Source organism: Jaculus jaculus, chromosome 2 (assembly GCF_020740685.1).
Source record: "Jaculus jaculus isolate mJacJac1 chromosome 2, mJacJac1.mat.Y.cur, whole genome shotgun sequence".
Taxonomy (NCBI): domain Eukaryota; kingdom Metazoa; phylum Chordata; class Mammalia; order Rodentia; family Dipodidae; genus Jaculus; species Jaculus jaculus.
This window is the reverse complement of record NC_059103.1, coordinates 95,681,989-95,708,813: the sequence shown is the minus strand read 5'-3', so window position 1 is coordinate 95,708,813 and position 26,825 is coordinate 95,681,989. Positions and strand designations below refer to the sequence as shown.

Here is a 26,825-nt window from a genome sequence, read left to right as displayed (position 1 = left end):
TTGAAAGATATTCATTGAGAAATGTACATCTCTATGTATAAAAATCCATTTTCTATTAATTTGAAAATTACCATCATGTGACTTTTTTAGTTTCTCATTCTTGCATTGACCCTTACGTACTGTGCATAGGTACACTCTAGCTGTCAAAACAAGTCCCTCCTCTGGAGATTAGAGTCTATCAAAGATGATAGGAGAGAAATACATTTATAATGGGGCACATGATAATAAGTAAGTCAGGTGATTATCAGAGAAAGTATGTGTGTTAAGCCTGCTTCAAAGAGAGGTTAGGAAAGGCCTCTTTCCTAAGAAAGCACTTGGGCAGGAAGCAAGCAAGGGAGTAAGCCACATGGGTGGAGACCTCTAGGCCCAAACAGCCTAGTTACACTGGGTTCGAGAAAGAGTCAGGATGGAAGCTGTGTATGGTGACGCACTTGGGAGGCAGAGGTAGGAGGACTGCCGTTGAGTCTGAGGCCACCCTGAGACTACATAGCGAATTCCAGGTCAGCCTGGACCACAGTGAGACCCTACCTCGAAAAACCAAAAATGAGAGAGAGAGAGAGAGAGAAGGGATAGAGGGATAGGACTAGGAGTGCTGTCACAGATCCCAAAGGGTCTTGCCACCTCTACAGTGACGTGAACCTCGGAGGTGGTGTGGGAGGTGATGAGGAGTCATTTAATTCAGGACACATTTTGAAGTAGAATCACTTGGATGTGGGTTAGAAAGAAAAGTCAAGTTGACTCCAAACTTCTAACAGTTTGACAGATGTAGTAGCCTTTTGCCAACATAGCTTTTGAAAATATCTGTTGAAACTGTCTGAAGAGGAATTCATTTTCCCACAGAGCACCCATTCATGGGATAACCATTAATCATCTCAGACCCTTGTACTCCCTGGCTTATAAACTGGAGACTTACAAATCATATGCTTTGTGGGCAAGGGGAGAGCTCTAACGTCAGAGTTTACTCAGCGCTAAGCAGATGTCAAGGGGGAAGGGGAGGTCTGGAGGAGCCAGCCGTCTGCCTTACCAAATATAGGTGTGGTCTGGGGAAGCAATAATTTCCCGAAGCCATCAAAGCACAGAGTGTCTGTAATTAAAACAGTGTGCATACTGAATTTAAACATTGGCTGGTTTTTGGTGAAACTAATTCAGGCCATGGGCAGAGTCCAGAAGTAGAATGAGCTCTTCTGAGAGCTCACGATGAGCACTTTGGCCTTGTGTTCAGAGAAGAAGGCACACCCACCCAAGAAATGGATGAGGTTGGCAGGGATGGGTTGCTATGATTTTAGAAAGTAGATTAAAGATTGTCCTTCATGGAAGAGTTGCCACATCAGTCAATGTGCCATGGGTAGCCAGGCCACAGATGCTCCTGACGGAAGCTCTGGTAGCCCCATGGTAATCGTCTGCCATGTTCAGTTGTGGGGCCCTCGTGAGTGCAAGCAGCCGGTGCAGGCCGAATCCTAAAACAGACACCTTTTTCCCTTGGGCTAGAGGAGATGTGGTGATACAGAACAGAAATCGGAACTGCGTTCTAAATTTGGCACGTCTGCCGGGCCTGAGTGCTGCCCAGGTTCCTGTGGTGGTGAGGCTGTTCGATTATGTGCCTGTATCCCGTGCCTGCAGCGCTGCAGAATGCCCTTCAGGGTGAGCAGTGATGGGTCTTTGCACCCTGGAACCTCTGAGAGAGGGTGGCCCATGTGTAACACAATCCTTCACTTTTAGAGTCACCACAATGACGTCAGAGTGTTGATGCATGATTTGGGGGCTCAGGAGGGATCCCCCAATGTATGAACCCCAAAATTGTAGGTCCTATACTACCTTTAACAAAGAATTGATAAAGATGGACTCAAGAAGGATAAGTTATGAATTATTAAGGCTATTGAAGGAAAATCACAAATTGTGGGGTTTAGGAAACACACTCTTATGTGGAAACACTGCATAGTTTACAGGGTTCATTTAGGAGAGATTGAGGGGTGGGGGACTGGAGTAGGTCCACAAGACTTAAGAGAAACTGAGGCTTTTAAAGAGAAATTAGGGCAAAGCTGCCAACAGGTGGACTTAAGAGAAACTGGCTTTTAAAGAGAAATTGGGGTAACGCTGCTGCACGTGGAAAGTAGAACATTGGAGCATACATGGGGAAACATGAGAAGAACCTGCACAGGGTAGACTCAGAAACCAGAGGAAAATCATGCATGTAACTAAAGGGAGAAGTTACCCCAAACCATACAGCAGAAAAGCCATGCAAACCAAGAAACAGCCTTATGCTCTCTCCTCCCCGCCCCCAGCCAAGCTGGATGAGGGGAAACTAGACTCAGGAACGGAAGGGAGTTAGAGGCAGAGTGGTGAAGCAGAACTGAGCGGAGCGGAATTCAGGGACAGGGAGAAGACAGAATCCTTTATAGGCAAGGGCAAGACCTGATTGGTTGGTGAATTTAGAGAGCTGATCCCTGGGCCAGCCCATCCAGGCCATGGATCTAGGTCACATGCTAGACTGGGCAGCAGGGGGCGCTGTAGATCAGTCTCTATCAGACACCAGTTCCATTACTGCCAAGCTCCGTTTTTGTGTTAGGGCAAGAGGGCATGCCTGTAGAGTCTTATCTCCTGAATTTCGCTCTCCTTCTTTGCGCCTCAACCTCAAACTGAAGCCGTCTTAGGAGAAGCTAGATTTCCCCTTCCGCCCTTCAGTGACTCAGCTTCGCCCTCATCCTATCATCCCTTTAGTCTTTGGCTTCATAGTTTGCTGTAACCACCAATCCAAGGTTTTTACAGTCAAACTGTGTGTTCTTCAAAGCGTGTGTGCGCCAGTGTTGTCTCCATTATTATGAAATGATTGCATGGATTTTTTTTTTTTTTTGAGGAAGGGTTTAGCCCAGGCTGACCTGGAATTCAATGTTGTCCCAGGTTAGCCTCAAACTCACAGTGATCCTCCTACCTCTGCCTCCCCAGTGCTGGGAATTAAAGGCATGTGCCACCATGCCCAAATTCATAATTTTTTTTTTTTTTTTTTGAGACAGAGAGACACAGAGAGAATGGGCAATCAGGGTCTCCAGCCACTGCAAATGAAGTCCAGATGTATGTGCCACTGCTTACATGGGTCCTGGGCAATTGAATCTGGGTTCTTTGTCTTTGTAGGCAAGTGCCTTAACCTCCAAGTCATTCCTCTAGCCTTTCATAATTTTTTTTAATTTTATTTATTTATTTGAGAGAGAAGAACAGGCACACAAGGGCCTCCAGCCATTGCAAACAAACACTGCAAATCGAACTGGGATCCTTTGGCTTTGCAGGCAAACACCTTAATGGCTAAGCCATCTCTCTGGCCCAATTTTATTTTATTTACTTACTTACTTACTTATTTATTTATTTATTTATTTATTTATTTATTTGGTTTTCTCCTACCTCTGCCTTCTGAGTGTTGGGATTAAAGAGTTCCACCACCATGCCTGGCTACTAACTTTTATTATATTAGTGCATTTTTGTATTTTATCATTAGCTATTTTAAATCTAATACTGTGCCTTATATATAAATTAAATTTAATCATATATATGTACAATACATAAAAAAATCTATATATGGGTTTTAGTACTATCTATAGGTCTGTAATAGTTTGACTGTATGTCCCTCATAGGCTCAGGTGTTTCATGAAAGCTTGAAACTTGGATCTCCAGCTGCCTGATTGGTTGCTGCTGCTGCTGCTGCTGCTGCTGCTGCTGCTGCTGCTGCTGCTGCTGCTGCTGCTGGTGTGTGTGTGTGTGTGTGTGTGTTGCTTGTTGTTTGGTGTTTGCTGGCTGGTGGTGGTTTCTCTCTACTTGGATGTATGGAAATAGCTTCTGCTGCCACTGATCAAATTGCCCCAGATGTGTAAACTTGAAATAAATACTTTCCTCCCCTAAATTGTGCCTGGTTTGGATTGTGCCAAGTTCAAATACCCACTGGGCATCTTGGAATAACACCTCCTTTGAATAAAAGGGGCTACTGCATAGAGATTTCTTTCTCTCTTTCCCCTTCCCACCCTCTCTCCCTTCCTCCCTCCCTCTCTCCATTGTTTTTCAAAGTAGGATCTCACCCTAATCCAGGCAGACTTGGAAATCACAAACTGACTCAAACTCACTGAGAGGCCTCCCAGATGCTGGGATTAAGGGCATGCCCAAACATGCCTTGTTTAGAGATTTCTCATTGGTTATACATGTACAGAACAGAGGAGAGCTGCCTTCTTACAGTCTTAATTCTTAAATCTAATTACTGCCAATCCTGAAATGTCAGATCACGCTTAAGATAAATGCTAAATTGAACCTCAAGAGAAGAAACAAGGAGACATTTCTCTTTTACTAAGCTAAGTGGAGACTAGTGAGTGTTAGAATTAGTAGGTGATTTTCTTGAGGTCTATTCTAGTACTGTGGGGTTCCCCGGAGGGGTCCCCGCTCAGGGCTGTCTACGGGACCCCAAGAACACTCACGCAGGACGCTCTCAATGCAAACCGCACGAGGTTTATTGATTCCGATGCATCGGGGCTCAACACAGATTCCTCTCGCAGGAGGAAAGGTGAAGAGCCCCTCGCCACGTGTTTGGTCAGCTTATAAAGGCTGAAAACTATAGGTATGCAGAGTCATAGGGGCTTTTCAGCCGTGGGTTCCCCTGATTGGGTGGGGCCCACGAGGTTGGCTCGTGAGCGTCCCTCTGATTGGGTAGGGCATACAAAGGGCCAGGTCCTCATGGTATACTTTTTACAAAATGGAGGCAGTTGCAAAATGGCAGTTCTGTGATTCAGTGCAGTAGCAAGCAAGCCATATTACAGAAGCTTAAAAAGGCAAGTTAGCAAAGCAGCTAGAAAACAGAGCAGCAGAAATAGGGCAACTCTTATCCTTTCAGTACAAAGGGGCCCTCCCATCTCATTAGGAGGGACTCTTATTCCTAGTAATTTCCTTGTTTTCAGGCACTGGCCTATGCACATACTGGATGAGAAACTGAAGATGTAGAGACCTAAAATAGAAATGTCAATCAAAACAACCAAAATGGACCAGCTACAGTATTGTGAAGGACTTTTCCAACAGCGACCTCCATACATAGTCTACTTCCCACAAAAATGAAGTAGGGGGCTGGAGAGATGGCTTAGAAGTTAAGGTGCTTGCCTGTGAAGTTTAAGGACCCAGGTTTGATTCCTTAGTACCCACATAAGCTAGATGCACAAGGTGGTACATGTGTCTGGAGTTTGTTTGCAGTGGCTAGAGGTCCTGGTAAACCCATTCTCTCTCTCTCCCTCAAAAAAAAGTAAATAAAAATTTTAAGTCCCTTAAAAATAAATACAGTAGATAAAGGGCAGCTGAAGGTAGCTGCAGCCAGACAGGAAATCTGACGTAGTGTCCCTTCCATTAAGAAGACAGATCTTTTACCTATGGTCTTATGGCCATGGTGAGAAAGACTTCCAGCCCCACAAAGCTTTCTCAGGAAAAGGACTTGTCACTATCCCAAACTTTATTTTTTAATTAAAAAAAATTTGGAGCTGGACATGGTGGTGCATGCCTTTAATCCCAGCATTTGGGAGGCAGAGGTAGGAGGACTGCCATGAGTTTGAGGCCAACCTGAGACTACATAGTGAATTCCAGGTCAGCCTGAGCTACAGTGAGACCCTAACTTGAAAAACAAAACAAAACAAACAAAAAAAAAAAAAGTAGTTAAAACTTATTAGCTCTTTGGGGGAAATCTTTCTTTCCATTTGATATTTTTCAAATTTGACCATCAGTCACAAACCTCTGAAAGCAAAACCACAGGTAAGAGGCCTGCCATATATCAACACTGCTGGACCGGACAAGGAGTGAGCATGTATGGCTGATTGAGGTTCCTACTTTGCTTATACCTCAGTGCATTTGGCCCAGGTAAAAGGACTAATGGCTTTAAGTGTTTCAGTCTTTAGAAAATTCTAGAGCTGAGATAGGTGAGTGGAGAAAAAAAGTGTTACTGTTTGAAGTGAAAGATAAGGGAATGCTTTATGAACAGACATTAATAAAGCTAAACACACACTTGATGTCCCCCACTTAATACAAGGTACCAGTGGACTATAGAATATTAATAATGTGGTATACAGCTTAGATCAGATATTACCTGTCCAAAATTCTTACTTCCTGCTGTAAAAAAGAAAGTCGCTTTGATCTGCTTTCTAGTGCGTAACTGTGGTGAAGTCATTGGTTATTAATATTTTTAAAAGCTTTTCCCAAGGACATGACACCACTGAACCATATTATTAGTAACATACTGAATAATTTAAAATGTGTCAATAAAACCCAATTTAATGAGTAGGATCTAGCTTGAGGAGTTTCCTTTTGGATTCTTTGACTTTTTATGTTAAAAGGAAAATAAAAGGTATGCCCTGGTGACCTTTCTAACTGAAACATGATTTTTATCATCTTGTAAACTTTCTTCTGAATCTTCTCATATCATTTAGCTCAACGGAGACTCTCAGGCAAAAATACAGCGGATTCTACGGTTGATTTCTGGTGGTGGATTGTCTATAACTGGATCACACATCCTGTGTGGGGACTTCCTCTTTAGCGGTCACACAGTTACGCTGACACTTACCTATTTGTTCATCAAAGAATGTAAGTAATAGCTCATTGCCATGGCATTGATGCTCATGGTGGGTGGGATAACTGAGATTGATAAGAGCTCTTCTTCAGTTGGAATTGATAGCTAGGAGAAAGACAGATGTAAATAGTGTGTGCGTGCATGTGCGCACGCGCCCTCAGGCATACTTTATTATTCTGACTAGTCATTTGTGATTTGAATGGTGAAGGCTTAAGCCCTGGCTATAGTTTTCTTCTAGCATTTAACATGCTTCCCAAAACATCTCCCTTCTTAGTTAGTATTTCACAACTAATGAAGCTCTTAAGAATAGAACTGAGGGCTGGAGAGATGGCTTAGCGGTTAAGCGCTTGCCTGTGAAGCCTAAGGACCCCGGTTAACCAGATGCACAAGGGGGGACACACGTCTGGAGTTCGTTAGCAGTGGCTGGAGGCCCTGGCACACCCATTCTTTCTTTCTCTCTCTCTCTCTGTCTGTCTCTTTCTCTCTCTGTCACACTCAAATAAATAAATAAAAATGAACAAAAAAATTAAAAAGAATAGAACTGAGAATAAACCAAATGTGAAAGTTTGTTGCAAAAAAAAAAAAAAAAAAGACCAGCACATCTTAAAGCCAAGGTCAATGGGCTTAAAATCATTTGTCTGACTCTTCCATTCTATGATTCTGAATAATTCATTTAAGTTTTCCCATATTTACCCTGTTTCTTTGTCCTGCCTTATTCCAATGTCATCATTTCCATGTGGCCTTCTCAGCATTACTAGGTATCTTTCTGGAGAGTTTTCTCAGAAGTCATCATTTTCTTCTTAGGAAACACAAAGACAAGAAATTGAAACCCATATACCAATTTCCCATTATGTAAAATCCTTATATTTTCTAGTTTATTTACTTATTTTCTTGGCTGATGCTTTGTTTATTTTTTTATATTTTTATATTTTTTAAATAATTTAAATATTTTATTTTTATCTATTTATTTATTTGACAAAGAGGGGAAGAGAGAGGAGGAGAGAATGGGTACGTCAGGGCCTCCAGCCACTGCAGATGAACTCCAGACGTGTGCGTCCCCTTGTGCATCTGACTAACCTGGGTCCTGGGGAATCAAACATTGGTCCTGTGGCTTTGTAGGCAAACTCCTTAAATGCTAAGCCATCCGTCCAGCCCTTCATATATTTCATTTATTTATTTTATGTTATTTTATTTTTTGGTTTTTCAAGGTAGGGTCTCACTCTAGCTCAGGCTGACCTGGAATTCACTATGTAGTCCCAGGGTGGCCTCAAACTCACGGTGATCCTCCTACCTCTGCCTCCCCAGTGCTGGGATTAAAGGCGTGAGCCACCATACCTGGCTCGCTTTGTATATTTTTTGAAAATATTTCAATTAATTATCTAAGAGAGACAGAAAAAGGCAGAGGAAGAGAGAGAATGGGTGCACCAGGGCCTCTGGCCACTTATAACAAACTATAGACATATGTGCCACCTTGTGCATCTGGCCTGTATGGGTGCTGGAGAATTGAGCCTGGGTCCTTAGGCTTAGCAGGCAAGTGCCTTAATTGCTAAGCCAGTTCTCCAGCCTGTTTTTATATTTTGAGGCAGGGTTTCTTGCTCAGGCTGACCTGGAACTCATGGGATTGAAAGCAGGAGGAGCCATCATACCCAGCTTTGGGTTCTTTTATCATTTTTCTTTTTCTTTTTGGAGGGGGTTGTTTTATTTTTGTAAACAGGGTCTTGCCATATAGTCTAAGCTGGCTTGGAATTCACGGTACTCCTGCCTCTGTGTCCAGAGTGCTCTTTGGCTTTTATTGATGAAAGTGTCTTGTTCATTTAAGGGTGGTAATAGATTTTGGCTGCCCAGCAGAGGCCATGCTTGTCTCTTTCTGAGTCTTGGCCATTACCCCAGGCTTTATGTCTTCCCTGGGGCTGGCAGGCTGTCCTGTTCCAGAACACCCATGCCATGGTGTTCAGAAGCTTGTCTTGGTTTTCTCTTGGCATGGGCAAAAGAAGGTCTTTGGGCCAAGACCTCCCAGCCCACCACCCCCTTTGCCTCTTCCTCCTCTCTTGGCCTTTGATTAATTCAATGGGGCTAACAACAAATGGAAGCCTCACCACACTTGCTTTAAGGACCAAAGGGCTCCTGCTCCTGTGCCTTATCTCCACTCACAGCATACTGTCTGTGTTGGCGTGGGGTTGGTCTGTCTCTGCCCCAATACCGTGATGTGGTTTCCTTTACAGTTTTTAAAATTTTTATGTTTTGTATTTGAAAGAGAAAGATAGAGAGGTGGGGAGGGGGAGAGAATGGGCCTGCCAGGGCCTTCAGCTACTGCAGATGAACTCCAGATGCATGTGCCACCTTGTGCATCTGGCTTATGTGGGTCCTGGGAGTTGAACATGGGTCCTTTGACTTTGCAAACAAGTGTCTTAACCATTAATCCATCTCTCCAGCCCTCTTTAACATTTAATCACTACATTTCTAACACCTAGTTATTGGCTGTATGTTGATTAGTTCTAACTTTTACGTAGGGGAATTCCATCTGCATAGAAGACCAGTCATTTGCTTGTCCAGGGGTACATAGAGGTACATTCTGTGGGTCATAAGAAGCTTATGGACGTGGATATGTGGGAGAAATTGTATGTCAGAATAGCACACCATGGGTTGAAACAATATGGTAACACAGGGAAAACACCGCAGGAAACTCAGGGCCAGTTTTCAGCAGGAACTGAAGAGCAAGTGACATGAGTAGTAACGGCACGTATATAATGCTCCTTCTGTACCAGGCTCTGTTCTACACCCCTAATGCAAACTAGCTCTGCAGTCCTTGCCGCCCTCCATAAGAGAGCCTCTATTTTCCCTTCAGTTCACTCTACTGAAGCTTAGGGAACTTGAATTGGCCTGGTGTACAGTTAGTATTTAAGGATGCAGTGTTGAGACGTAAGCGAGCTGACTCCTGAGACCACAGTCTCAATTTCTTGACTGCTTAGAATGTTCAGAAGTTCCAGTTGTCTGGTCTTTGCAGGATTGCCAAGGAATAGTCTATTTATCCATATGCAGAGAACAGTTGTCATTCTTTTTTTTTTTTTTTTTTCAGTTGTCATTCTTGTTCTTTCTTTCACCACAGAGTAATAGCAGGACAATTTATAGTTAATTTTAAAAATATTTTTATTTATTTACGATGGAGAGAGAGAATAGGAATATGGAAATGCTGGGGCCTCTTGGTGCTGCAGATGAACTCCAGACACATTTGCCAGTTTGTATACATCTGGCTTTATTGGGTGCTAGGGACTCAAACCCCAGGCCAGTAGGTTTTGCAAGCACCCTCAATGGCTGAACCATCTCCCCAGTCCTGTGACTAATTTTATGTATGTAGAGACATATTTTCCTCAAGACATGATTTTAGCTTGGTACTTTTAAAGTTGTGTAAAATACCATATGGCATGAAAGGAATTATACTGGTTTTTCCAGTTTTTGGTGAGAAATAAAATGGTAAATCTTTAATACCTAATACAAATTCAACTTTATAGTTAGCTCTGTACGTTCCATAATTATGCCAATTTTCTTCTAAATCCTACCATGTGTTTCCTGAGTAAGCAGTGGCTTCTAGAATAGGATGTGTCACTTAGATTTAACTTGATACTGGGCCTCTTTCCTTGCTTGCTATGCTGTCAAGAGTGGGTTTCAATACAATTGTGAGATCATGTGAGAATGTAAGACCGTGTGATTTGGGGTTAACAAGAGAAAGCTTTAAAGAATTGTGCCGTGTTCAAAGAAGACAACTAAGGGTTTCCAGCCATTGTAAAAACCCTGCTTTGGGCTGGAGAGATGGCTCTGCCATTAAGGCATTTTTGCCTTCAAAGCCTAAGTTTGATTCCTGTTTGTTGAGTTTGATTCCTCAGTGCCCACATAAAGCCAGATGCACAGGGTGGCATATGCATCTGGAGTTCGCTTGCAGTGGCTGGAGGCCCTGGCATGCCCATCCTTTCTCTCTTCTTTCTTTCTCTCTGCTTGTGTGTGTGTGTGTGTGTGTGTGTGTGTATGTATATAAAATATACAAATTTTTAACCCTGCTTTGAATTTCACCAGTTGTAAAATAAACATTCAGGCCATCTCCTCCCTCCTTACCTACTTCAGCTTTGCTTCCTATGACAAAAATAGTTCTGATGTGCCCAGATGTTTGGGCTGTTCGTGCCTGATGACATACAGACAAAAAGCAGGGCAGGTTTGAAACTTGAGGAGAGCTGGCAACTGTGGAGCTGGAAAATGTGTTCGGTGAGACCTCCAGTCTTCACAGGAGCACTCCATTTTTTAATGTTCTGAGTCTGACACCAATAGCCATAGGGCTGGATCTGGCCCCAAAATGCTGCTTCTGGAATTAAACTGGCAGGATTCCATGAGTTTTCTTGGAGAACTTAGTGGCAAGTTGAAGCAACTGAGAAATAATGAAAAGAAAGACAGCCAAAATTAGAAAATCAAACATAGGTTTGTGGTTCTATTTGAAATTATAACAGCAACAACTATTTTACAAAAATAAATAAATTTGTATGTGAATGGTTACCAATTAGGCATTTCATTTCATCTAAAGTTTTAGACATTCACACTTTTGCTATTCAGTCATTCTTCTGCACTTGAACAAAATAGATGATTGATAGATACATAGATCTGTAGATAGAGATGGAGGGAGGGAACACTGAATGTGAATTTCAGTATGAAATCAATTTCGGTTTTTTGGATCATTAAGTGTTTTTTTTTTTTTCTTTCCTTCTCAAGTAGGGTCTCACTCTAGCTCAGGCTGACCTGGAATTCACTATGTGGTCTCAGGGTGGCTTCAAACTCACGGCGATCCTTCTATCTCTGCCTTCCAAGTGCCACAATGCCTGGCTGGATTATTAAGTTTTAAGTGAATTGGTAAAGCTTTAAAATAGGGCTGGAGAGATGGCTTAGCGGTTAAACGCTTGCCTGTGAAGCCTAAGGACCCCGGTTCGAGGCTCGGTTCCCTAGGTCCCACGTTAGCCAGATGCACAAGGGGGCGCACGCGTCTGGAGTTCGTTTGCAGAGGCTGGAAGCCCTGGCGCGCCCATTCTCTCTCTCCCCCTCTATCTGCCTTTCTCTCTGTGTCTGTCACTCTCAAATTAAAAAAAAAAAAAAAATCAAAAAAAAAATTAAAATAAAGGGGGACAGATATGTCTGTCATTCAGAGTTGTGTGAAAAGGTCACAGGCAGGGTGACCGTGTCAGCCCCGTGCATGCCGCAGTGCTGACCTATGCCATGGCTTCTTAGTGCCTTGACAGCAGAGCTGACAGAGGGAGGCAGTGACGAATCCCAAGGTGGACGCAGGGGCGCTTCTGTTACTGGCAATTAGCGTATGAAGTTGTTGGGAATCTAACTCTTGCTAGCCATTCCCCACCCTGACCCCCAAATGCACACCTGGAGAAGGAAAAGTAAAGACTTAAAATGATTCCTTTTGTCTCATTTTATCACATTTTTTTTTCCACAAAGAACGACCTTTTCTTTTAACCCCTACTGTTTCTCGTTCCAGTGGGCCAATTGTAGCCAACCTGGTAACACTTCTGTTCTCTTCCTTATTAAACAGATGGTTAGAGATGGAAGACCTTGAATGTCTACTGTTAACCTCTTGTCCTCCAGGGCACAACTGTTGTGCCGGCCACCAGTGGAGCTCTCTCTTCTGTCTTCTTAGCTGAGCAAATCCAAGGCAGCTCATAACAATGATTCATTGTAGTCACGGACCTGGATGGGGGGTGGCCAGAGGATATAGCTCAGTGGTGGAGTGTTTGCCTAGTACGCCCACAACTGTAGGTTCCATCCTCATCACCATCAATCACTCAATGAATCCAAATAAGTAAGTAAGGTAACTCTCTGGGAATCTCATTAACTCAACGTTTCTACTGTCCAGATTCACCTCGGCACTTCTGGTGGTATCACTTAGTGTGCTGGCTGCTGAGCGCTGCCGGGATCATCTGCATTCTCGTAGCGCACGAGCACTATTCTGTGGATGTGGTCGTGGCCTACTACATCACCACCCGGCTGTTTTGGTGGTACCATTCCATGGCCAATGAAAAGGTGAGAGCAGCGAAGATCCCGGGGTGACTGCTGTCCTTTACGTACAGAGGACCCTTCTGCATGCACTGGGCTTTCAAATATCTTCATGAGAATGACTGCTGCTGCCACGCAGGTGTGTGGTTCAGTCGATGCTATTTCTTACACATTTAAAAAAGAAAAAAAGGCAAAATAGCTTCACAAACACAGGTGCCATTCAAAGATTAAGAAGGCTGTAAATTTACAGAGCATGGTGTTTTGCAAATTCAACTGGCAAGTGTTAGAACTTAAGGACACGTGCTAAGTGAAAATGTAGGAGACCTCTCCATAGAAGCTTCAGGGCGGCCTATAGAGTACGTTCTCTTCCCTCAAAGGACTTTAATAAACTTGGGGAAGGACATACACATAGATTATAAGTTAACAAACTTGGTACATCTTTAGAGATAGACCCCTCTGCCCTCCCTTCTTTGCCTTCCTTCCTCCTATTCCCAGATGAGCCTGCCTTTCTTCCCCCATTCATGCTTACAGAGCTCGCTGGAGCTCCTGCTTTCTTCTGTGGATTCAGGGTTTCCTTATTCCTCACTTCTTGGTTTTTCTAGTTCCACATGTGTACTTGACATCATGTAATAGGTCTATGGACAATAACTAATTTATCTTTGAATAGATTTTTCCATAGCTATATATATATATTACCATATATATTCTTGTAAGCAATTGCTCTGTCATTCCTGAAAGATCCACATTGAATTCTTTGCCCTTTCTAGACAGTCTTAAACCTCTCTGTCCCGACCCGCGGGACCTCATTATTCGTGGGGGCGAGGAGGACCCCAACCTGAAATAAGATGGGTGAGAGAGAGGAAGAGACTCAAGCAAATGTACACTTGTCAAGAGTCCAATTTTATTGAGCCACAGCGGCCTTTTTAAGGGTTAGGGTAAGGGTCTTGGGTGGGGGGGGGGCTGGAGGAGGCAGGTGGTGGAAAGTTACAGAATCTTCTTGGCCTTTGGCCTAGGACAGTTTGCAGTTATTCCAAGAATTCACGGTACAGTTCTCACGTCTCTGCAGTAGCCAGGCAGGATGTTAATTAGTTAGGTGTGGCGGGGTGAGGGGATGGAATCAGTTAGGTATGGCAGGGTGGGGGGATGAGGAAAGGTCGGAAGTTGCTCAGGGCAGAAGTTACCTCAGGGCAGAGGTTATCTCAGGGCAGAGGTTATCTCAGGGCAGAGGTCTGTTCAGGGCTCATCTCCTCGTCTCCGACATCTGTCTGTTGCTCGCTCTCTTATGCTGTTGTCTGTGTCCATCTTCCTTCTTAAGTATCCATCTAGACACTTGCTGATGCCGCTGAACTAAAAATTTTCTTTCCCCAATAAATATGCTCAGTCTTAAAACCTCTTCTTTCCCTTTTCATTGGCCCCTGTATCTGACCACCACATAGCCTGAAAATCATTCTTCTTGAACACATCTCCGCGCCATTCCTGAGTCTCGCTGGAGCTGCAGGCAAGAAGCAGTAGCTTGAGCCACAGAGGGAAGGCGGGGCTGGTGGGAGCAGAGTTGTGCAGAGCAGGGAGAAGTCAGGGTACCAGTTACTGGCATGGATCTGGGCTCTTCTTCCCCTGTCAAGTTACAGCCAGTGACTCTTTGAGGAAAACTGCCTCATTTCATGTTTTCCCTCCCTTGCAGAACTTGAAGGTCTCTTCCCAGACAAATTTCTTGTCTCGAGCTTGGTGGTTTCCCATCTTTTATTTCTTTGAAAAAAACGTTCAAGGCTCAATTCCTTGCTGCTTCTCCTGGCCACTGTCCTGGCCTCCTGGCTGCTTCAAATCATCGTGCAAAAAGTACTCGCGAGTCCAGAAGATCGGCGAGGATAACGAAAAGTCTACGTGAGGAGCCAAACGGGCAGCAGCTCTTCCACCAAGAATTCCATGCTGTAACCAAAGGGTTAGCTTTGTATTTAGTTAAAAGAACTGACTGGGATATGAAGCGGACCAAACCTTGTGCAAACGATTGGAAAGATGAACGAAGTGTTACCTTTTGACTAGTTTTTTATTCATCCCAAGAAAGATATATTTTCCTGCAGCTTTTCATTGGTGACACCCCCAAACTGCGATTTTTAAAAGGTGCCAAAGAACATAGTTCTCCTCCTTTCTGCACTAGAACCCTCCACTGCAGCGTTCTTGCAGGATTTCTTTTCCTTCCAGGTCAGAAGAATGTTCATGTTTTAAATAAAATATCTGAATGTCTATAGCCACGGTGTAGATACAGTAACCTGAGGGTGAGGGTGGGTTTTAGCATGGGGCTTAAGGAGGGCAATCCACAGCCGGGAGTTAAGTTCAAGTGTAGTTGTGTTTCTGCCTTGTCTGGGAAGGTTAGGGAAGTGGCTGGGAATGCTCTCTGTGGCTGCCACCCAGTGCACCATGTGTGACTTTTACACTTTTCTTTTTTCCTTTTAATATTATTATTATTATTAGGGTTTTTTTTTTTTTTTTGAGGTAGGGTCTCACTCTAGCACAGGCTGACCTGGAATTCACTATGTATTCTCAGGGTGGCCTTGAACTCACAGCGATCCTCCTACCTCTGCCTCCTAAGTGCTGGGATTAAAGGCGTGTGCCACCAAGCCCAGCTTTTGACTCTTACTCTCTTCTGTTTTTAACTTATTTTTTAAAAGGTGTTCTGAAGAAATATGAATGTGTTTGAAACACCAATGAGTTTTCTTGTGTGTAAATATTTCACTTCACAGTCTCTATGACATATACCGGATATGTGGGGCTCTCTCTGCTAAGGAGTCCTGTATACACTTAAGATGCTGCCAGCCTGAATGATTTTCACCTGGGGCCCTGGGACAGAGGCTGGGGACACTGGTGTAAACTGATGCTCACACTTGCTGGGGAACAAGCTTATTTTGTGCGCAGCTCAGGTCCCTGTGCAGAGTCTATTTTAAGCCTACTAATTAGAACTCAAACATTTGGGCACATTTCATTACAAATGATTTCTTCTTAGTTACATTGTGCTTTACAGGAAAAGTAAGATGGAGTCTGAGGTTTAATGTTTCTTTGCCTTTTTGCAAGAGATTCAGTTCCTCATAAGCTGTTCTTAAGGTCATGTAACACCACTGAGCAATTTGACTTTACCCTGTGAAAATTACCACATGGTGCTGCTTTTCAAGACGCAGTTGGCATCATTACGCGTGACAGGTATAGTTACATTGGAATAGGGAATAACTGTGTCTAAACTTATTTGATACCATGCAAAAAGATGGATTTTTAAATCCAATCAGATTTAATACTATCTGACCTAGTACACTATTATTTAGTGCTGTTAGATCTTTTGGAGAATTCTTGGCTTAATTTCTTAAGTACTTGAAGATTAATTTTAAAACTTTCAATAATCTTAGAAAAAGTTCTAAGATTACAGAATTGTTGACACTGGGACAAAGGCTTAGAGAGGCCAACAGGAGTAGAGGGAGGCCATTATTTATATATTGAAGGTGAAATTCCTCATGCTTAACCTTACAAGTGATTCTGCCTTGATTATACAAAATTGAACTTGAAATTGCTTGGAGAAAAAAAGCACAATATAGATCTGTTCAGAAGGACCATCACTCTTTGGTGCTAAAATTCTGTGTATGCGTTCAGAGTGGATTTTTCTCTGTGTTGTTGAAGGATTGCCCCTAAGGAAACATTGAAACTAAAAGGAAGTAAGACACTCCTAATACGGTTATTTGAGTGACAGTTGAAATCCTAAACATCTTTGGCAGGCTTTGAAATGCAAGGATACAAGTATTAAATAAGTATTAAATGAACCAATAACAAACGTATATCCAGCTTATTTTGTGTTTAGACACAATTCTACATAACTTCTACTTACATTCATTTACAAAACTTGTAGTAGGACAAGGTATTCTTCTTGGGAGTGCTAATTTTAAGTTCCTGTTGTCTGATTAAGAGGGAAATCAGCTGATGTAGAAGCTGGGGTTTTACTTCCCGAGTGTGTCATTCAAGTAAAACAATCCCATCATGTATTTGAGAGCTTTATGCATTCTTGTCTCAGATAACACATTTTTCTTCAATTGAATAAAGAAAACGCTTAAGCTCTAAAAACCGATTGTGCATTGCTTACTGGGAACCCTTGACACAGTAAGCCTTGCATTTTAGTCATCTAGGTTTTTAACACTATTACCTTCTAAAGGACTTTGAAAACACTTATGACCCCTGAATAGAGACTACTGCTCTCATGGTCTCTGTGTATTTGTCATACTCTTGAAGAGATAGAGGAAGCATGCGGCTTGAAATATGAGGGAGAATGGCAAAGTTCCAAGATGAGTAACTCACTCACATGTAAGAAAGCAAATTTGAGACTTGACTAAACTGCCACTCTGGGATATTAAACATAAACATTAATGTGCTACCTTGGAAACAGTTATTTTATTTTATTTGTTGTTTTTTTGAGGTAGGGTCTCACTCTAGCCCAGGCTGACCTGGAACTCACTATGGAGTCTCAGGGTGACCTCGAACTCAACGGCAATCCTTCTACTTCTGCCTCCCGAGTGCGCCACCACGCCCGGCTCAGTAATTTTATTTTTTGAGACAGGATCTTATCCGAGACTGGCCTCAAGCTTGCAATACTCCTGCCTCAGCCTTGTGAAAGCTGGGATTACAGGCTTGTGCCACCACTGCTAGCTATTGCAGTGAACTGTGGCAGCCCCTCGCCCTGGCCAGTTAGGAATTAGGAAGGACTCAGCTGACGCGGAAGCTGGGTTTTACTTGTGGAGTGTCTCACTGAAGTAAAACCATCGCATGTATTCATTGACCACATTTTGTAGGCCCATGCTCCTCTTGGATGGTTTTTCTGTCATTTAGCCTTCTGTGAAATATGTAAGGTCCACAAATATCCCATGCTTTCCTGTCTGGAAATGGAAATGAAGTTCTGGTTTGCGAGCTCTTCGCGAGATCTGAGAAGGAGAGCAGTCCTCCCCGGGTTCCACCATGGCCAGCGTGGCTCTGGATGCAGGGCGCCCGCAATGGAGGCAGCGGCCTTGGGAGCGGGAGCTGGCTGCGGCGGGTTAGGGTTCTTTGCTGTAATACTAGTGCTGCCTCCTTGTGGCAATATGTTGCATGCCTTCGATCGCAAATATCACTTTTTAAAGCGGATTTTCAAGTTTTTTAAAGGATTTTATTTTTCCTTTCACCTTTCACCAATAGTCTGAAAGTGTCCTGGGAAAGTAACCATTTTAAAGAAAGAAAATCCTTCCCAAAGGGAAAATACTCAAAATATACAGAGTTGCAATTCTAATGTTTTTAAGACCATTTTACCTCTCATAATCACAATCATTAATGTCTTGCTTTATAACTACCTACTTTTCATTTACTTTGAAATCCTGAGTTGACTGTCTTTCTTACTTGTTTTAATTTACATGCTAGAACTCACCGTTTTTTAAATTAAAAGTTCACATGAATATTTCAAACTTGTCTTTGTTTTGTACTGTAAAATTGATTAAAAATTTAAGCCGGTCTTAACACACTCACCTCTGTGTTACAAGGAAGTGTGAGAAGGAATTTCTTAAGTTTACACATTTAAGTCCAGTATAACTTATATACATTGTTTTGAAGGTTTTTTTCTATTTGTATGTATGAAGAATGCTGATGTTTTATTTTTAATGTCATTATGTTGCAATAATTTATTTCCCATGACTCAGTTGATTAAGAAAAATATCTTTTATGAAAAAGTGCTCTTGTCTTGGATATCCAATATACTGAAACTCTTGTCAAAGGTACCCAAAGATAAGTTTTTATACAGATAGACACCTTACACATTCTGGTTTACTTTATTACTTGTTAATCTCACTATACTGTGTTCTAAATGAATCATAACTAACAAAAGTGGGTCATTAGAGAATTAATTAAAACTGTCCTTTATACGAAAAAGAAGAAACTACAAGCTAATCTAGTTGCCAAGTTGGAATTCATTATTTAATTTACCTCCTATGCAATGTTAATGCTGCAAAAAAATGTATGGTTAAGTCACAGTATATTCACAAAAGAAAAATATTTTCATGGTTAGAGAGGTAGCCAGTTGCATTCTTTTGGAAATTTACTGTACTGTTTCAATGTGTTAAGTGCCTTGTTGTAAAGTAAAATTTTAAGTCTAGAATTTATTATTTTCCTGACATATATTTTCCATTATGATCATCTATTGTGTGCTGTTGTAGTCATTTTATTAAATGCTTACACTTTAATCAAATATGTAAATTTCATAAAATATTCTGTATACTAGTATGTTAATCATGGAGCTGTCATGTGGGGTTTGAGTTGAGGTCATGTTTAATGTGTGTTTTTAAAGGATATTGTCTGTTTAGAAGTGTGTTTTCTGTGCTTTTAATTTTGTGTTTATAAAAACATTTCAGGAGGGATTTCGAAGTATAACTGTATAGTTATATTTCTAAAATGCCATCTTGCATCTATATTTAAAGTGCCTGATTGTTAGTTAAAACTAATTTATGTTTCTATTTAAAAGAAGATATATGTACTTGGTTTATAATTTCTTTGGTTTTGCTTCAAAAAGAAAACTGCAAAAGCCTAAAATTTGTATTTGCCCAATAAATCACAATACATCAATGGTCTTTTCAAAGTTAGTGTTTCCTTTTTTTTTTTTGTTTTTTTTTTATGAGAGAGAGAAAGAAGGAGAAAGGGAGAGAATTGGTGTGCCAGGGTCACCAACCACTGCAAAATCAGACTCCAGATGCATGTGCCACCTTGTGCTGCATTGTGTATCTGGCTTACATGGGATTTGGGGACTGGAACATGGGTCCTTAGGCTTCACAGGCACGTGTCTTATCCACTAAACCATATCTCCAGCACTGGTGTTTCTTTCTTTCTTTTTTTGAGGCAAGCCTAGCAGACTGAATTTTTTTATGCAAGAGAGAATTTGTGCTCCAGGGTGTCCAGCCATGGCCATTGAACTCCAGATGCATGCACCATCTTGTCTGCATGTATGACCTTGCATGCTTGTGTCACCTTGGGACCTGGAGAGCTGGACAGGTCCTTAGGCTCCTCAGGCAAATACCTTAACCACTAAGCCATCTCTCCAGCTCCCTACTGTTTGTTTGTTTGTTTGTTTTGTTATTGTTGTTTTGAGGTAGGGCCTCTCTCTACCTCTACCTGGAATTCACTATGTAGTCTCAGGGTGGTCTCAAAGTCACAGTGATCCTCCTACCTCTGCCTCCCAAGTGCTAGGATTAAAGGCATGCACTACCATGCCCAGATCTAGTGTTTCTTTTAGTTTTTTTTTTTTAAAATAGGGGGGCTGGAAAGATTGCTTAGTGGTTAAGGTGCTTGCCTGCAAAGCCTAAGGACCCAGGTTCAATTCCCCAGGACCCATATAGACCAGATACACAAGGTGGTGCATGCATCTGGAATTCATGTTCAATGGCTAGAGGCCCTGGCGCACCCATTCTCTCTATATGCCTCTTTCTGTCTCTCAAATAAAGAACAAAATATTTTTTAAAAAACCAAGAAAACATGTTCTTGGGGCTGGATGATCACTCAGTAGATATGTGCTTGCCACGCAAACATGAATACCCACACACAAAGCTGGATACTGCGGTGTTAGCATTGGTAATTCGAGTGATCTAGCAAGAAGGAAGGAGACGACAGGAGATCTGCCAGAAGTTCCGGGCCAGCTAGCCCTGGGAAATGTGTAAATAGTATGAGACTGCCTCAAATGGAAGTGGAAGATGAATAATGACCCCAGAAGTTCTCTGAGCACACTCTCGTACATGAACATACACACACACTTAGAACACTTATGAAAACCACAGGTTATTTTCTTTGGGCACCATAATAGAACTGTAAGTCAACTGTTACTATTTTTCCTGCGCTTAGATTTAAGGGGGAAAAAAACTTAAAATAATGCAGGATTATTCATAGTGGCAGAAATTTGTTATATGCTCAGTAATGCTGATTGTCATTGTTCCCAAGAGGATAAAATCATTACTTTAAGTCCACTGTGAATAGTCTTTTCTGCTAGTTCTGAAGGAACTGTCTCATCTTACTATCACACAGAGGACCTAAGAGGTCCTCAATTGGACTTCCTGGTCATTACCAAGGCTGGTTTCAGGAGGTTATTACTGGACCCCTGATGAAAGAAGAGAGCCACCACTTGGAAAAGGCAAGTTTAGTAGAAGCAGATCAGAGGGATGAGAGGAGTAAAATAAGATGAAAGGTCTTAAAAAACTGGGTTGTGGGCTGGAGAGATGGCTTAGCGGTTAAGCACTTGCCTGTGAAGCCTAAGGACCCTGGTTCGAGGCTCGGTTCCCCAGGTCCCACGTTAGCCAGATGCACAAGGGGGCGCACGCGTCTGGAGTTCGTTTGCAGTGGCTGGAAGCCCTGGCGCGCCCATTCTCTCTCTCTCCCTCTATCTGTCTTTCTATGTCTGTGGCTCTCAAATAAATTTAAAAACAAACAAACAAACAAACTGGGTTCTTGGGTAGAGTCCAGGGGTTTTATCCTTGGACTATCTGAAAATGACAGAGCAAAGATCAGAAGTTTTTCTGCCATGTCTGTCAGGAATGGGCATCCCAATGACGGTCCCATCCTGTTGAAGTGCTGGTGAGCTGCTGTTGCTGGCCACAGCCTGGGCTCGTACTAGAAGCTCATAGGAACTCTTGCCCGCGGTACCCGGCGCTGGCAGGAGCCTCTGTCAGCAAGCTGATTCATTCTTGGTTCTGCTTATTTTCTTTATAGGAAAGCTCCTGGTGGGTGGGCCTCCATCCCATGATTGAAAAACAGATCTGAGCACTTATAAAAGTGCTGATGAGAGGGAAGTGCTTAAAAGCAGCAATTCTTTAATGCTGGCTCCAGCCGGCAGTTTTATCTCTGCAGACGCAGGGCGTGCTGAGTCCTAGAAATTGTGTGCAAGGCTCGTAAGTCATATAGCTACTTTGCAAACACAGTGAGAGTGGTTGGCAGGGAAAACCGCTTTCTTGCGTGCTTGGTGTAAGACTTCACAGTCGTTGATTTTTCAGGGTTAAGGGGAGGTGGTGTGTCCAAACAACTGGCACCGAGACTAGACAAGGTTGGTGTATAAAGCCTTCAGCTGGTGTCCTCAAAGGGCGTGTATGCGTTTACTTACTCCAGGCCTTATCCCATTGCTACCACATTAGAATATAACCATGGGCTCTCAGCTCCACAGAATATTGTTTGTAGATCAGTATAGTGTTGGAAAGAGCCTTCATTCTCTCCAGATAAAAATGCTATTCTGGCCAGGTGTGGTGGCACACACCTTTAATCCCAGCACTCGGGAGGCAGAGGTAGGAGGATCACCATGAGTTCAAGGCCACCCTGACACTACATGATGAATTCCAAATCAGCCTGGGCTACAGCGAGACCCCTACCTCAGGAAAAAAAAAAAAAAAAAACAAAACTATTCTGTTTAGAGGTGACTGAAAGGGTTTTTTTTTTTTTTTCATTTCAGTTATTTATTTATTTGCAAGTGGAGAAAGGGAGGGTGGATGGGCACACTAGGGTCTCCAGCTGCTGCAAACAAACTCCAGATGCATGCACCACTTTGTACATCTGGCTTTTCATACTGGGGAATCAAACCTAGACCTTTAGGCTTTGCAGGCAAGTGCCTCGACCACTGAACCATCTCTCTAGCCATGACCAAAAGTTTTGATGACATGTGCATTCTCTGACCCTTTTTCCTCCTGAGCAATAAAAAGTCAGGAAACTAGACTTTGTTCCCTAGCTGTTACAGTGCCAGAGTGTACCATAAACCAGAGATGCTGATAAAAAAAAAAAAAAATTCCTGTAATCAAGATCTATTCTGCAAAACTCACCCATAGCTGCTAAGTCTTTTAAAAAAAAAAAAAAAAAAAAAAAAAAACTTAGTTGCCAGAAATAAGATGGTGTGGGTTTGTAAGGTTAAGTAAATGTTGAGAGGGTCTTGGTAACTAGCAGGGAACCTGGGAATTAGTGACTTTCTAGATAGCCACTGGGTTTTTACCCTTGTTTTCCATCCACCCTCATGTTGGGCAAGGCATTCCAGCATGGACCCTGAGCATTGACACGTGTTTTTTTCTGGGCGTTCCAGGAGTGTAAGGTCCTGACAGCTGCTGCCCAGGCGACTATAAAGTCTGTATCTGCAGTGAGCCACCCAGAAAGATAAGGGAGCATTGTGCCCCAAAGAGAAGGCTCATTTCTGCCACTGTAACAATGAAAACCCAAGCTCAGTGCTCCCCTGAAGTGCAGACCTGCTACCCATGAGGTGTCTTCTTGACCCTTCCAAGTCACCCTCTCCCGTTGGACTTCTGGGCTTGGGGATCCACAGCAACCATGCCAACAGGTACTGCTGGGCTTTGAACTGTGAAGGCGTTTATCTTAGATCAGGAGTCCACACTAACTGATGGCTCATCAAGTCAGCTCCACAAACCTTGACATCTAGCATTGCATTTCCTTGTATTTAAACACCTAAGAGCCGGGCATGGTGCTACATGCCTTTAATCCCAGCACCCGGGAAGCAGAGGTAGGAGGATTACTGTGAGTCAGTGGCCAGCCTGGGACTACAGAGTGAGTTCCAGGTCAGCCTAAGCTAGAGTTAAACTTTGCCTTGAAGAAGAAAAAAAAAAAAAAAAAAAAAAAAAACAGGCCTGGAGAGATGGCTAGCAGTTAAGGCACTTGCCTGCAAAGTTTAAGGACCTAAGGTTGATTCCCTAGGACCCACATAAGCCCAGATGTATAAGGCTGGAGGCCCTGATATACCCATTCTCTTTCTTTCTCTATCTGCCTCTTTCTCACTCTCAAATTAAGATGTTTAAAAAATTTTGAAAAATCTTAAGAAAATGACCTAACCAAAAAAAAAAAAAAAAATGGCATAAGAATGTCAGCATCATACTGAGTTTACTCATGTAACCTGGAGCAGTAATGGATTATGCACTGCTATGTGTACATATGAAGTTCACATTTAGTTCATATGTGGCCCAGTTAATGAGATCATTTTACAGTTTGTGCTTTGATTACATACATCTTTGCTTTCCAGAAAACTGACATAAACAAGGCCAGAAAGAGGTCGTGACTTCGTTTTATGAGCTGGTAGGGTTTGTGAAGGTAACGGCGGTAACTTGAGTTTTGTCTCTGCTGCGGTATTTTGCTGCCTCCCTGACATAATCACTGTGGTTGCCGTCACTTGTTTCTCACAGCTGCAGTTCACTACATTCCACAGGAAGAAAGTCAGCACCCTGTGCAAAATGGTCTTGAACACTAAAGAACCCCCAAGTGTTTGAGCTCACAAACTCAAATCATTGCCAATGAATCTGTGTCACAAATTGAAACTTACATTTCCAAAGCCCCCCCCCCCAATGCCTTGCCATTTCTACATTTTGCACACTGATCAGATAGAGATTTGCTAGAAATTTCCATAACAGTGACAAATTCTCAGTGTGGAAATTATTTTCCCTAAGGCAATGAGACTAGTCCATTCTATTCCATGATCTGTATCTCACATTAGCCTGCTTAACTATGGGAAGAGTGTCCATTTTACCCTAGCCTTTACCCTAGCTGTGGCCAGTTCATCACAGCATAGTTACATGTCTGGTAACCATATTGGAACATCAGTAAAGCTACTGTATTTCACTAGTCATCAGTGAGTTGACTTGAATGACCAGCATGTGTGCACACACATGTGCGCACACACACACACCCCTAAAAAATCCTAGCAAACTGAAATCAGCATATATTAAAGGGATTTGTAAAGATGTCAGGCATGGTTGGTGCACTCCTTTAGTCCCAGCATGTGGGAGGAGGATTGCTGTGAGTTCAAGGCCAGCCTGAGACTACATAATGAACTCCAGGTCAGCCCTGCAAAAACAGGAGTAAAGAACCTTATGGGATACATTCTGGGAATACATGGATAGTTCAACTTATGAAAATGAATCAATGTAATAGATTAACAGAATCAAGGAGGGGGAAAACATGAACACTTGAAGTGATGAGAGTGGGGAAAATTCTCTTTAAAATTCAACACTTGGGAAGCTGGGCATGGTGACGTGCGCCTTTAATCCTAGCGCTCAGGAGGCAAGGGTAGGAGGATTGCCGCGAGTTCGAGGCCACCCTGAGATGAATTCCAGGTTAGCCTGAGCTACAGTGAGACCCTACCTCGAAAAAAAAAAATTCAACACTTGGGCTAGAGAGATGGCTTAGTGGTTAAGGCACTTGCCTGTGAAGCCAAAGAACCCAGGTTCAATTCCTTGGTACCCATGTAAGTCAGATGTACAAAGGGGTGCATGTGTCTGGAGTTGGTTTGCAGTGGCTAGAGGCCCTGGCATGCCCATTACTGTGTCTGTCTCTCTTCTATCTCTCTCTCTCTCCTTGAAAATAAATAAATAAATAAATATTCAATACTTGAGCTGGGCATGGTGCCCACCTTTAATCCCAGCACAAGGGGGGAACGGGTAGGAGGATCATCGTGAATTCGAGGCCAGCCTGAGACTACATAGTGAATTCCAGGTTAGCCTGATCTAGAATGAGACCTACCTCGAAAAAATAAAAAACATTCAACACTTAAAGACTTTCCCTGATCATTTCTATAGTTCATTACTAGAGAAGTGTCTCTGCCTACAGTACTGTAAACCACTAGGCGGAGCCTGGTATGCTCTGCTGAGTGTGAGGCCAGCTCTTGCTGTTGCTTTGTCACAACTGTCACTTGCATTGATGATCATTCCTGCTGTCCTTTGGGATCACAGGAGGGAGAGGATGTAGTCTGAATGGCAAAGAAAAAAAAAATCCTGGCTGGAGAGATGACCTAGAAGTTAAGGTGCTTGCCTGCAAAGCCTACGGATAAGGTTCGATTCCCCAGGACCCACATAAGCTGGATGCACAAGGTAGCACATGCTTCTGGAATACATTTGTGGTGGCTGGAAGCCCTGGCGCACCCATTCTCTTCCTGTCTCCTGCTCTCTCTCAAATAAATAAATAAAATATTTACAAAAAAAATCCAACACTAAACTGGACATGGTGGTGCATGCCTTTAATCCCAGAACTCAGGAGACAGAGATAGGATGATTACCATGAGTACACAGCCACCATGAGACTACATAGCAAATTCCAGGTCAGCCTGAGCTAGAGCAAGACCCTACTTTGAAAAACCAAAATAATAATAATAAATGGAGCCATCTCATAAAAAATCCAACACTTTCACAGTTATAAACAGTCACTATAGTTGGAATAAAAGAAACTACTTGAACATAATAAAAGCTAAATATGAGAAAAGCCACAGCTAACATACTCAGTGATGAAAGCTTTTCCTTTAAGATCAGAAACAAATTTTAAAAAATGCTCATCTCACTTCTATTCAACATAGTGTTGAAAGAGAATCAAATGCATTAAAATGGAAGGGAAGAAGTCGAGTTAACTGTTTACAATTGACATGATCTTATATGCCAAAACTAACAATTTGATCAAAAAACCTTAGCTCTCACTAGTGAATTCAGCAAGGTTGCAATATACAGAACACAGAAATTAGTTGTGTTTCTATGGACTAACAGCAAACAATCAAAAAGAGATTAGGGGGTTGGAGAGATGGTTTAGCGGTTAAGGTGCTTGCCAGAGAAGCCTAAGGACCTCGGTTCAACTCCCCAGGACCCACATAAGCCAGACGCACATGATGTGCCTGAAGTTTGTTTACACTAGCAGGACCCCTGGCAACCCATTCTTTCTCTCTTTATATTTTCTTCTTTTCTCTCTCAAACAAATAACAATATTTCTTTTATTTTTTATTGACAGCTTCCATAATTGTAAACAATATCCCATGGTAATGCCCTCCCACTTTCCCCTTTGAATTGCCACTCTCCATCATATCCCCTCCCTGTCTCAATCAGCCTCTCTCTTATTTTGATGTCATCATCTTTTCCTCCTCTTATGATGGTCTTGTGTAGGTAATGTCAAGCACTGTGAGCTCATGGATATCCAGGCCATTTTATGTCTGGAGGAGCACATTGTAAGGAGTCCCACACTTCTTTTGGCTCTTACATTCTTCCTGCCACCTCTTCTGCGATGGACTCTGAGCCTTGGAAGGTGTGATAGAGGTATTTCAATGCTGAGCACTCCTCTGTGACATCCTTTCAATATCTCTAAAAGGAGATGAGGTAAACCATTCCACTTATAATATTATCCACAGAATAAAATAGGAATAAATTTGACCAAGAAGTGTCCAGTTCGGATGAAT

At 42.5% G+C, this 26,825-nt stretch overlaps 1 protein-coding gene and 1 non-coding gene across 3 annotated transcripts in view; both read left to right on the top strand.

Moving 5' to 3' along the window:
• Positions 1–15,072, top strand: part of Sgms2 (sphingomyelin synthase 2) — a 95,955-nt gene extending 80,883 nt beyond the window's left edge. For both annotated transcript variants that reach the window (XM_045143002.1, XM_004671432.2), the window contains 3 exons: positions 6,435–6,588; positions 12,471–12,637; positions 14,292–15,072. In XM_045143002.1, coding sequence (XP_044998937.1) covers positions 6,435–6,588; positions 12,471–12,637; positions 14,292–14,495 — 525 coding nt within the window. In that variant the 3' untranslated portion in view covers positions 14,496–15,072. The remainder of the gene's footprint in view (positions 1–6,434; positions 6,589–12,470; positions 12,638–14,291) is intronic.
• A 10,088-nt stretch (positions 15,073–25,160) lies between these two features.
• On the top strand, positions 25,161–25,370 carry LOC123458910. Its single transcript, XR_006635851.1, has one exon. It is a non-coding gene; the product is annotated as a small nucleolar RNA U3 (small nucleolar RNA).
• Positions 25,371–26,825: the final 1,455 nt, after the last annotated feature.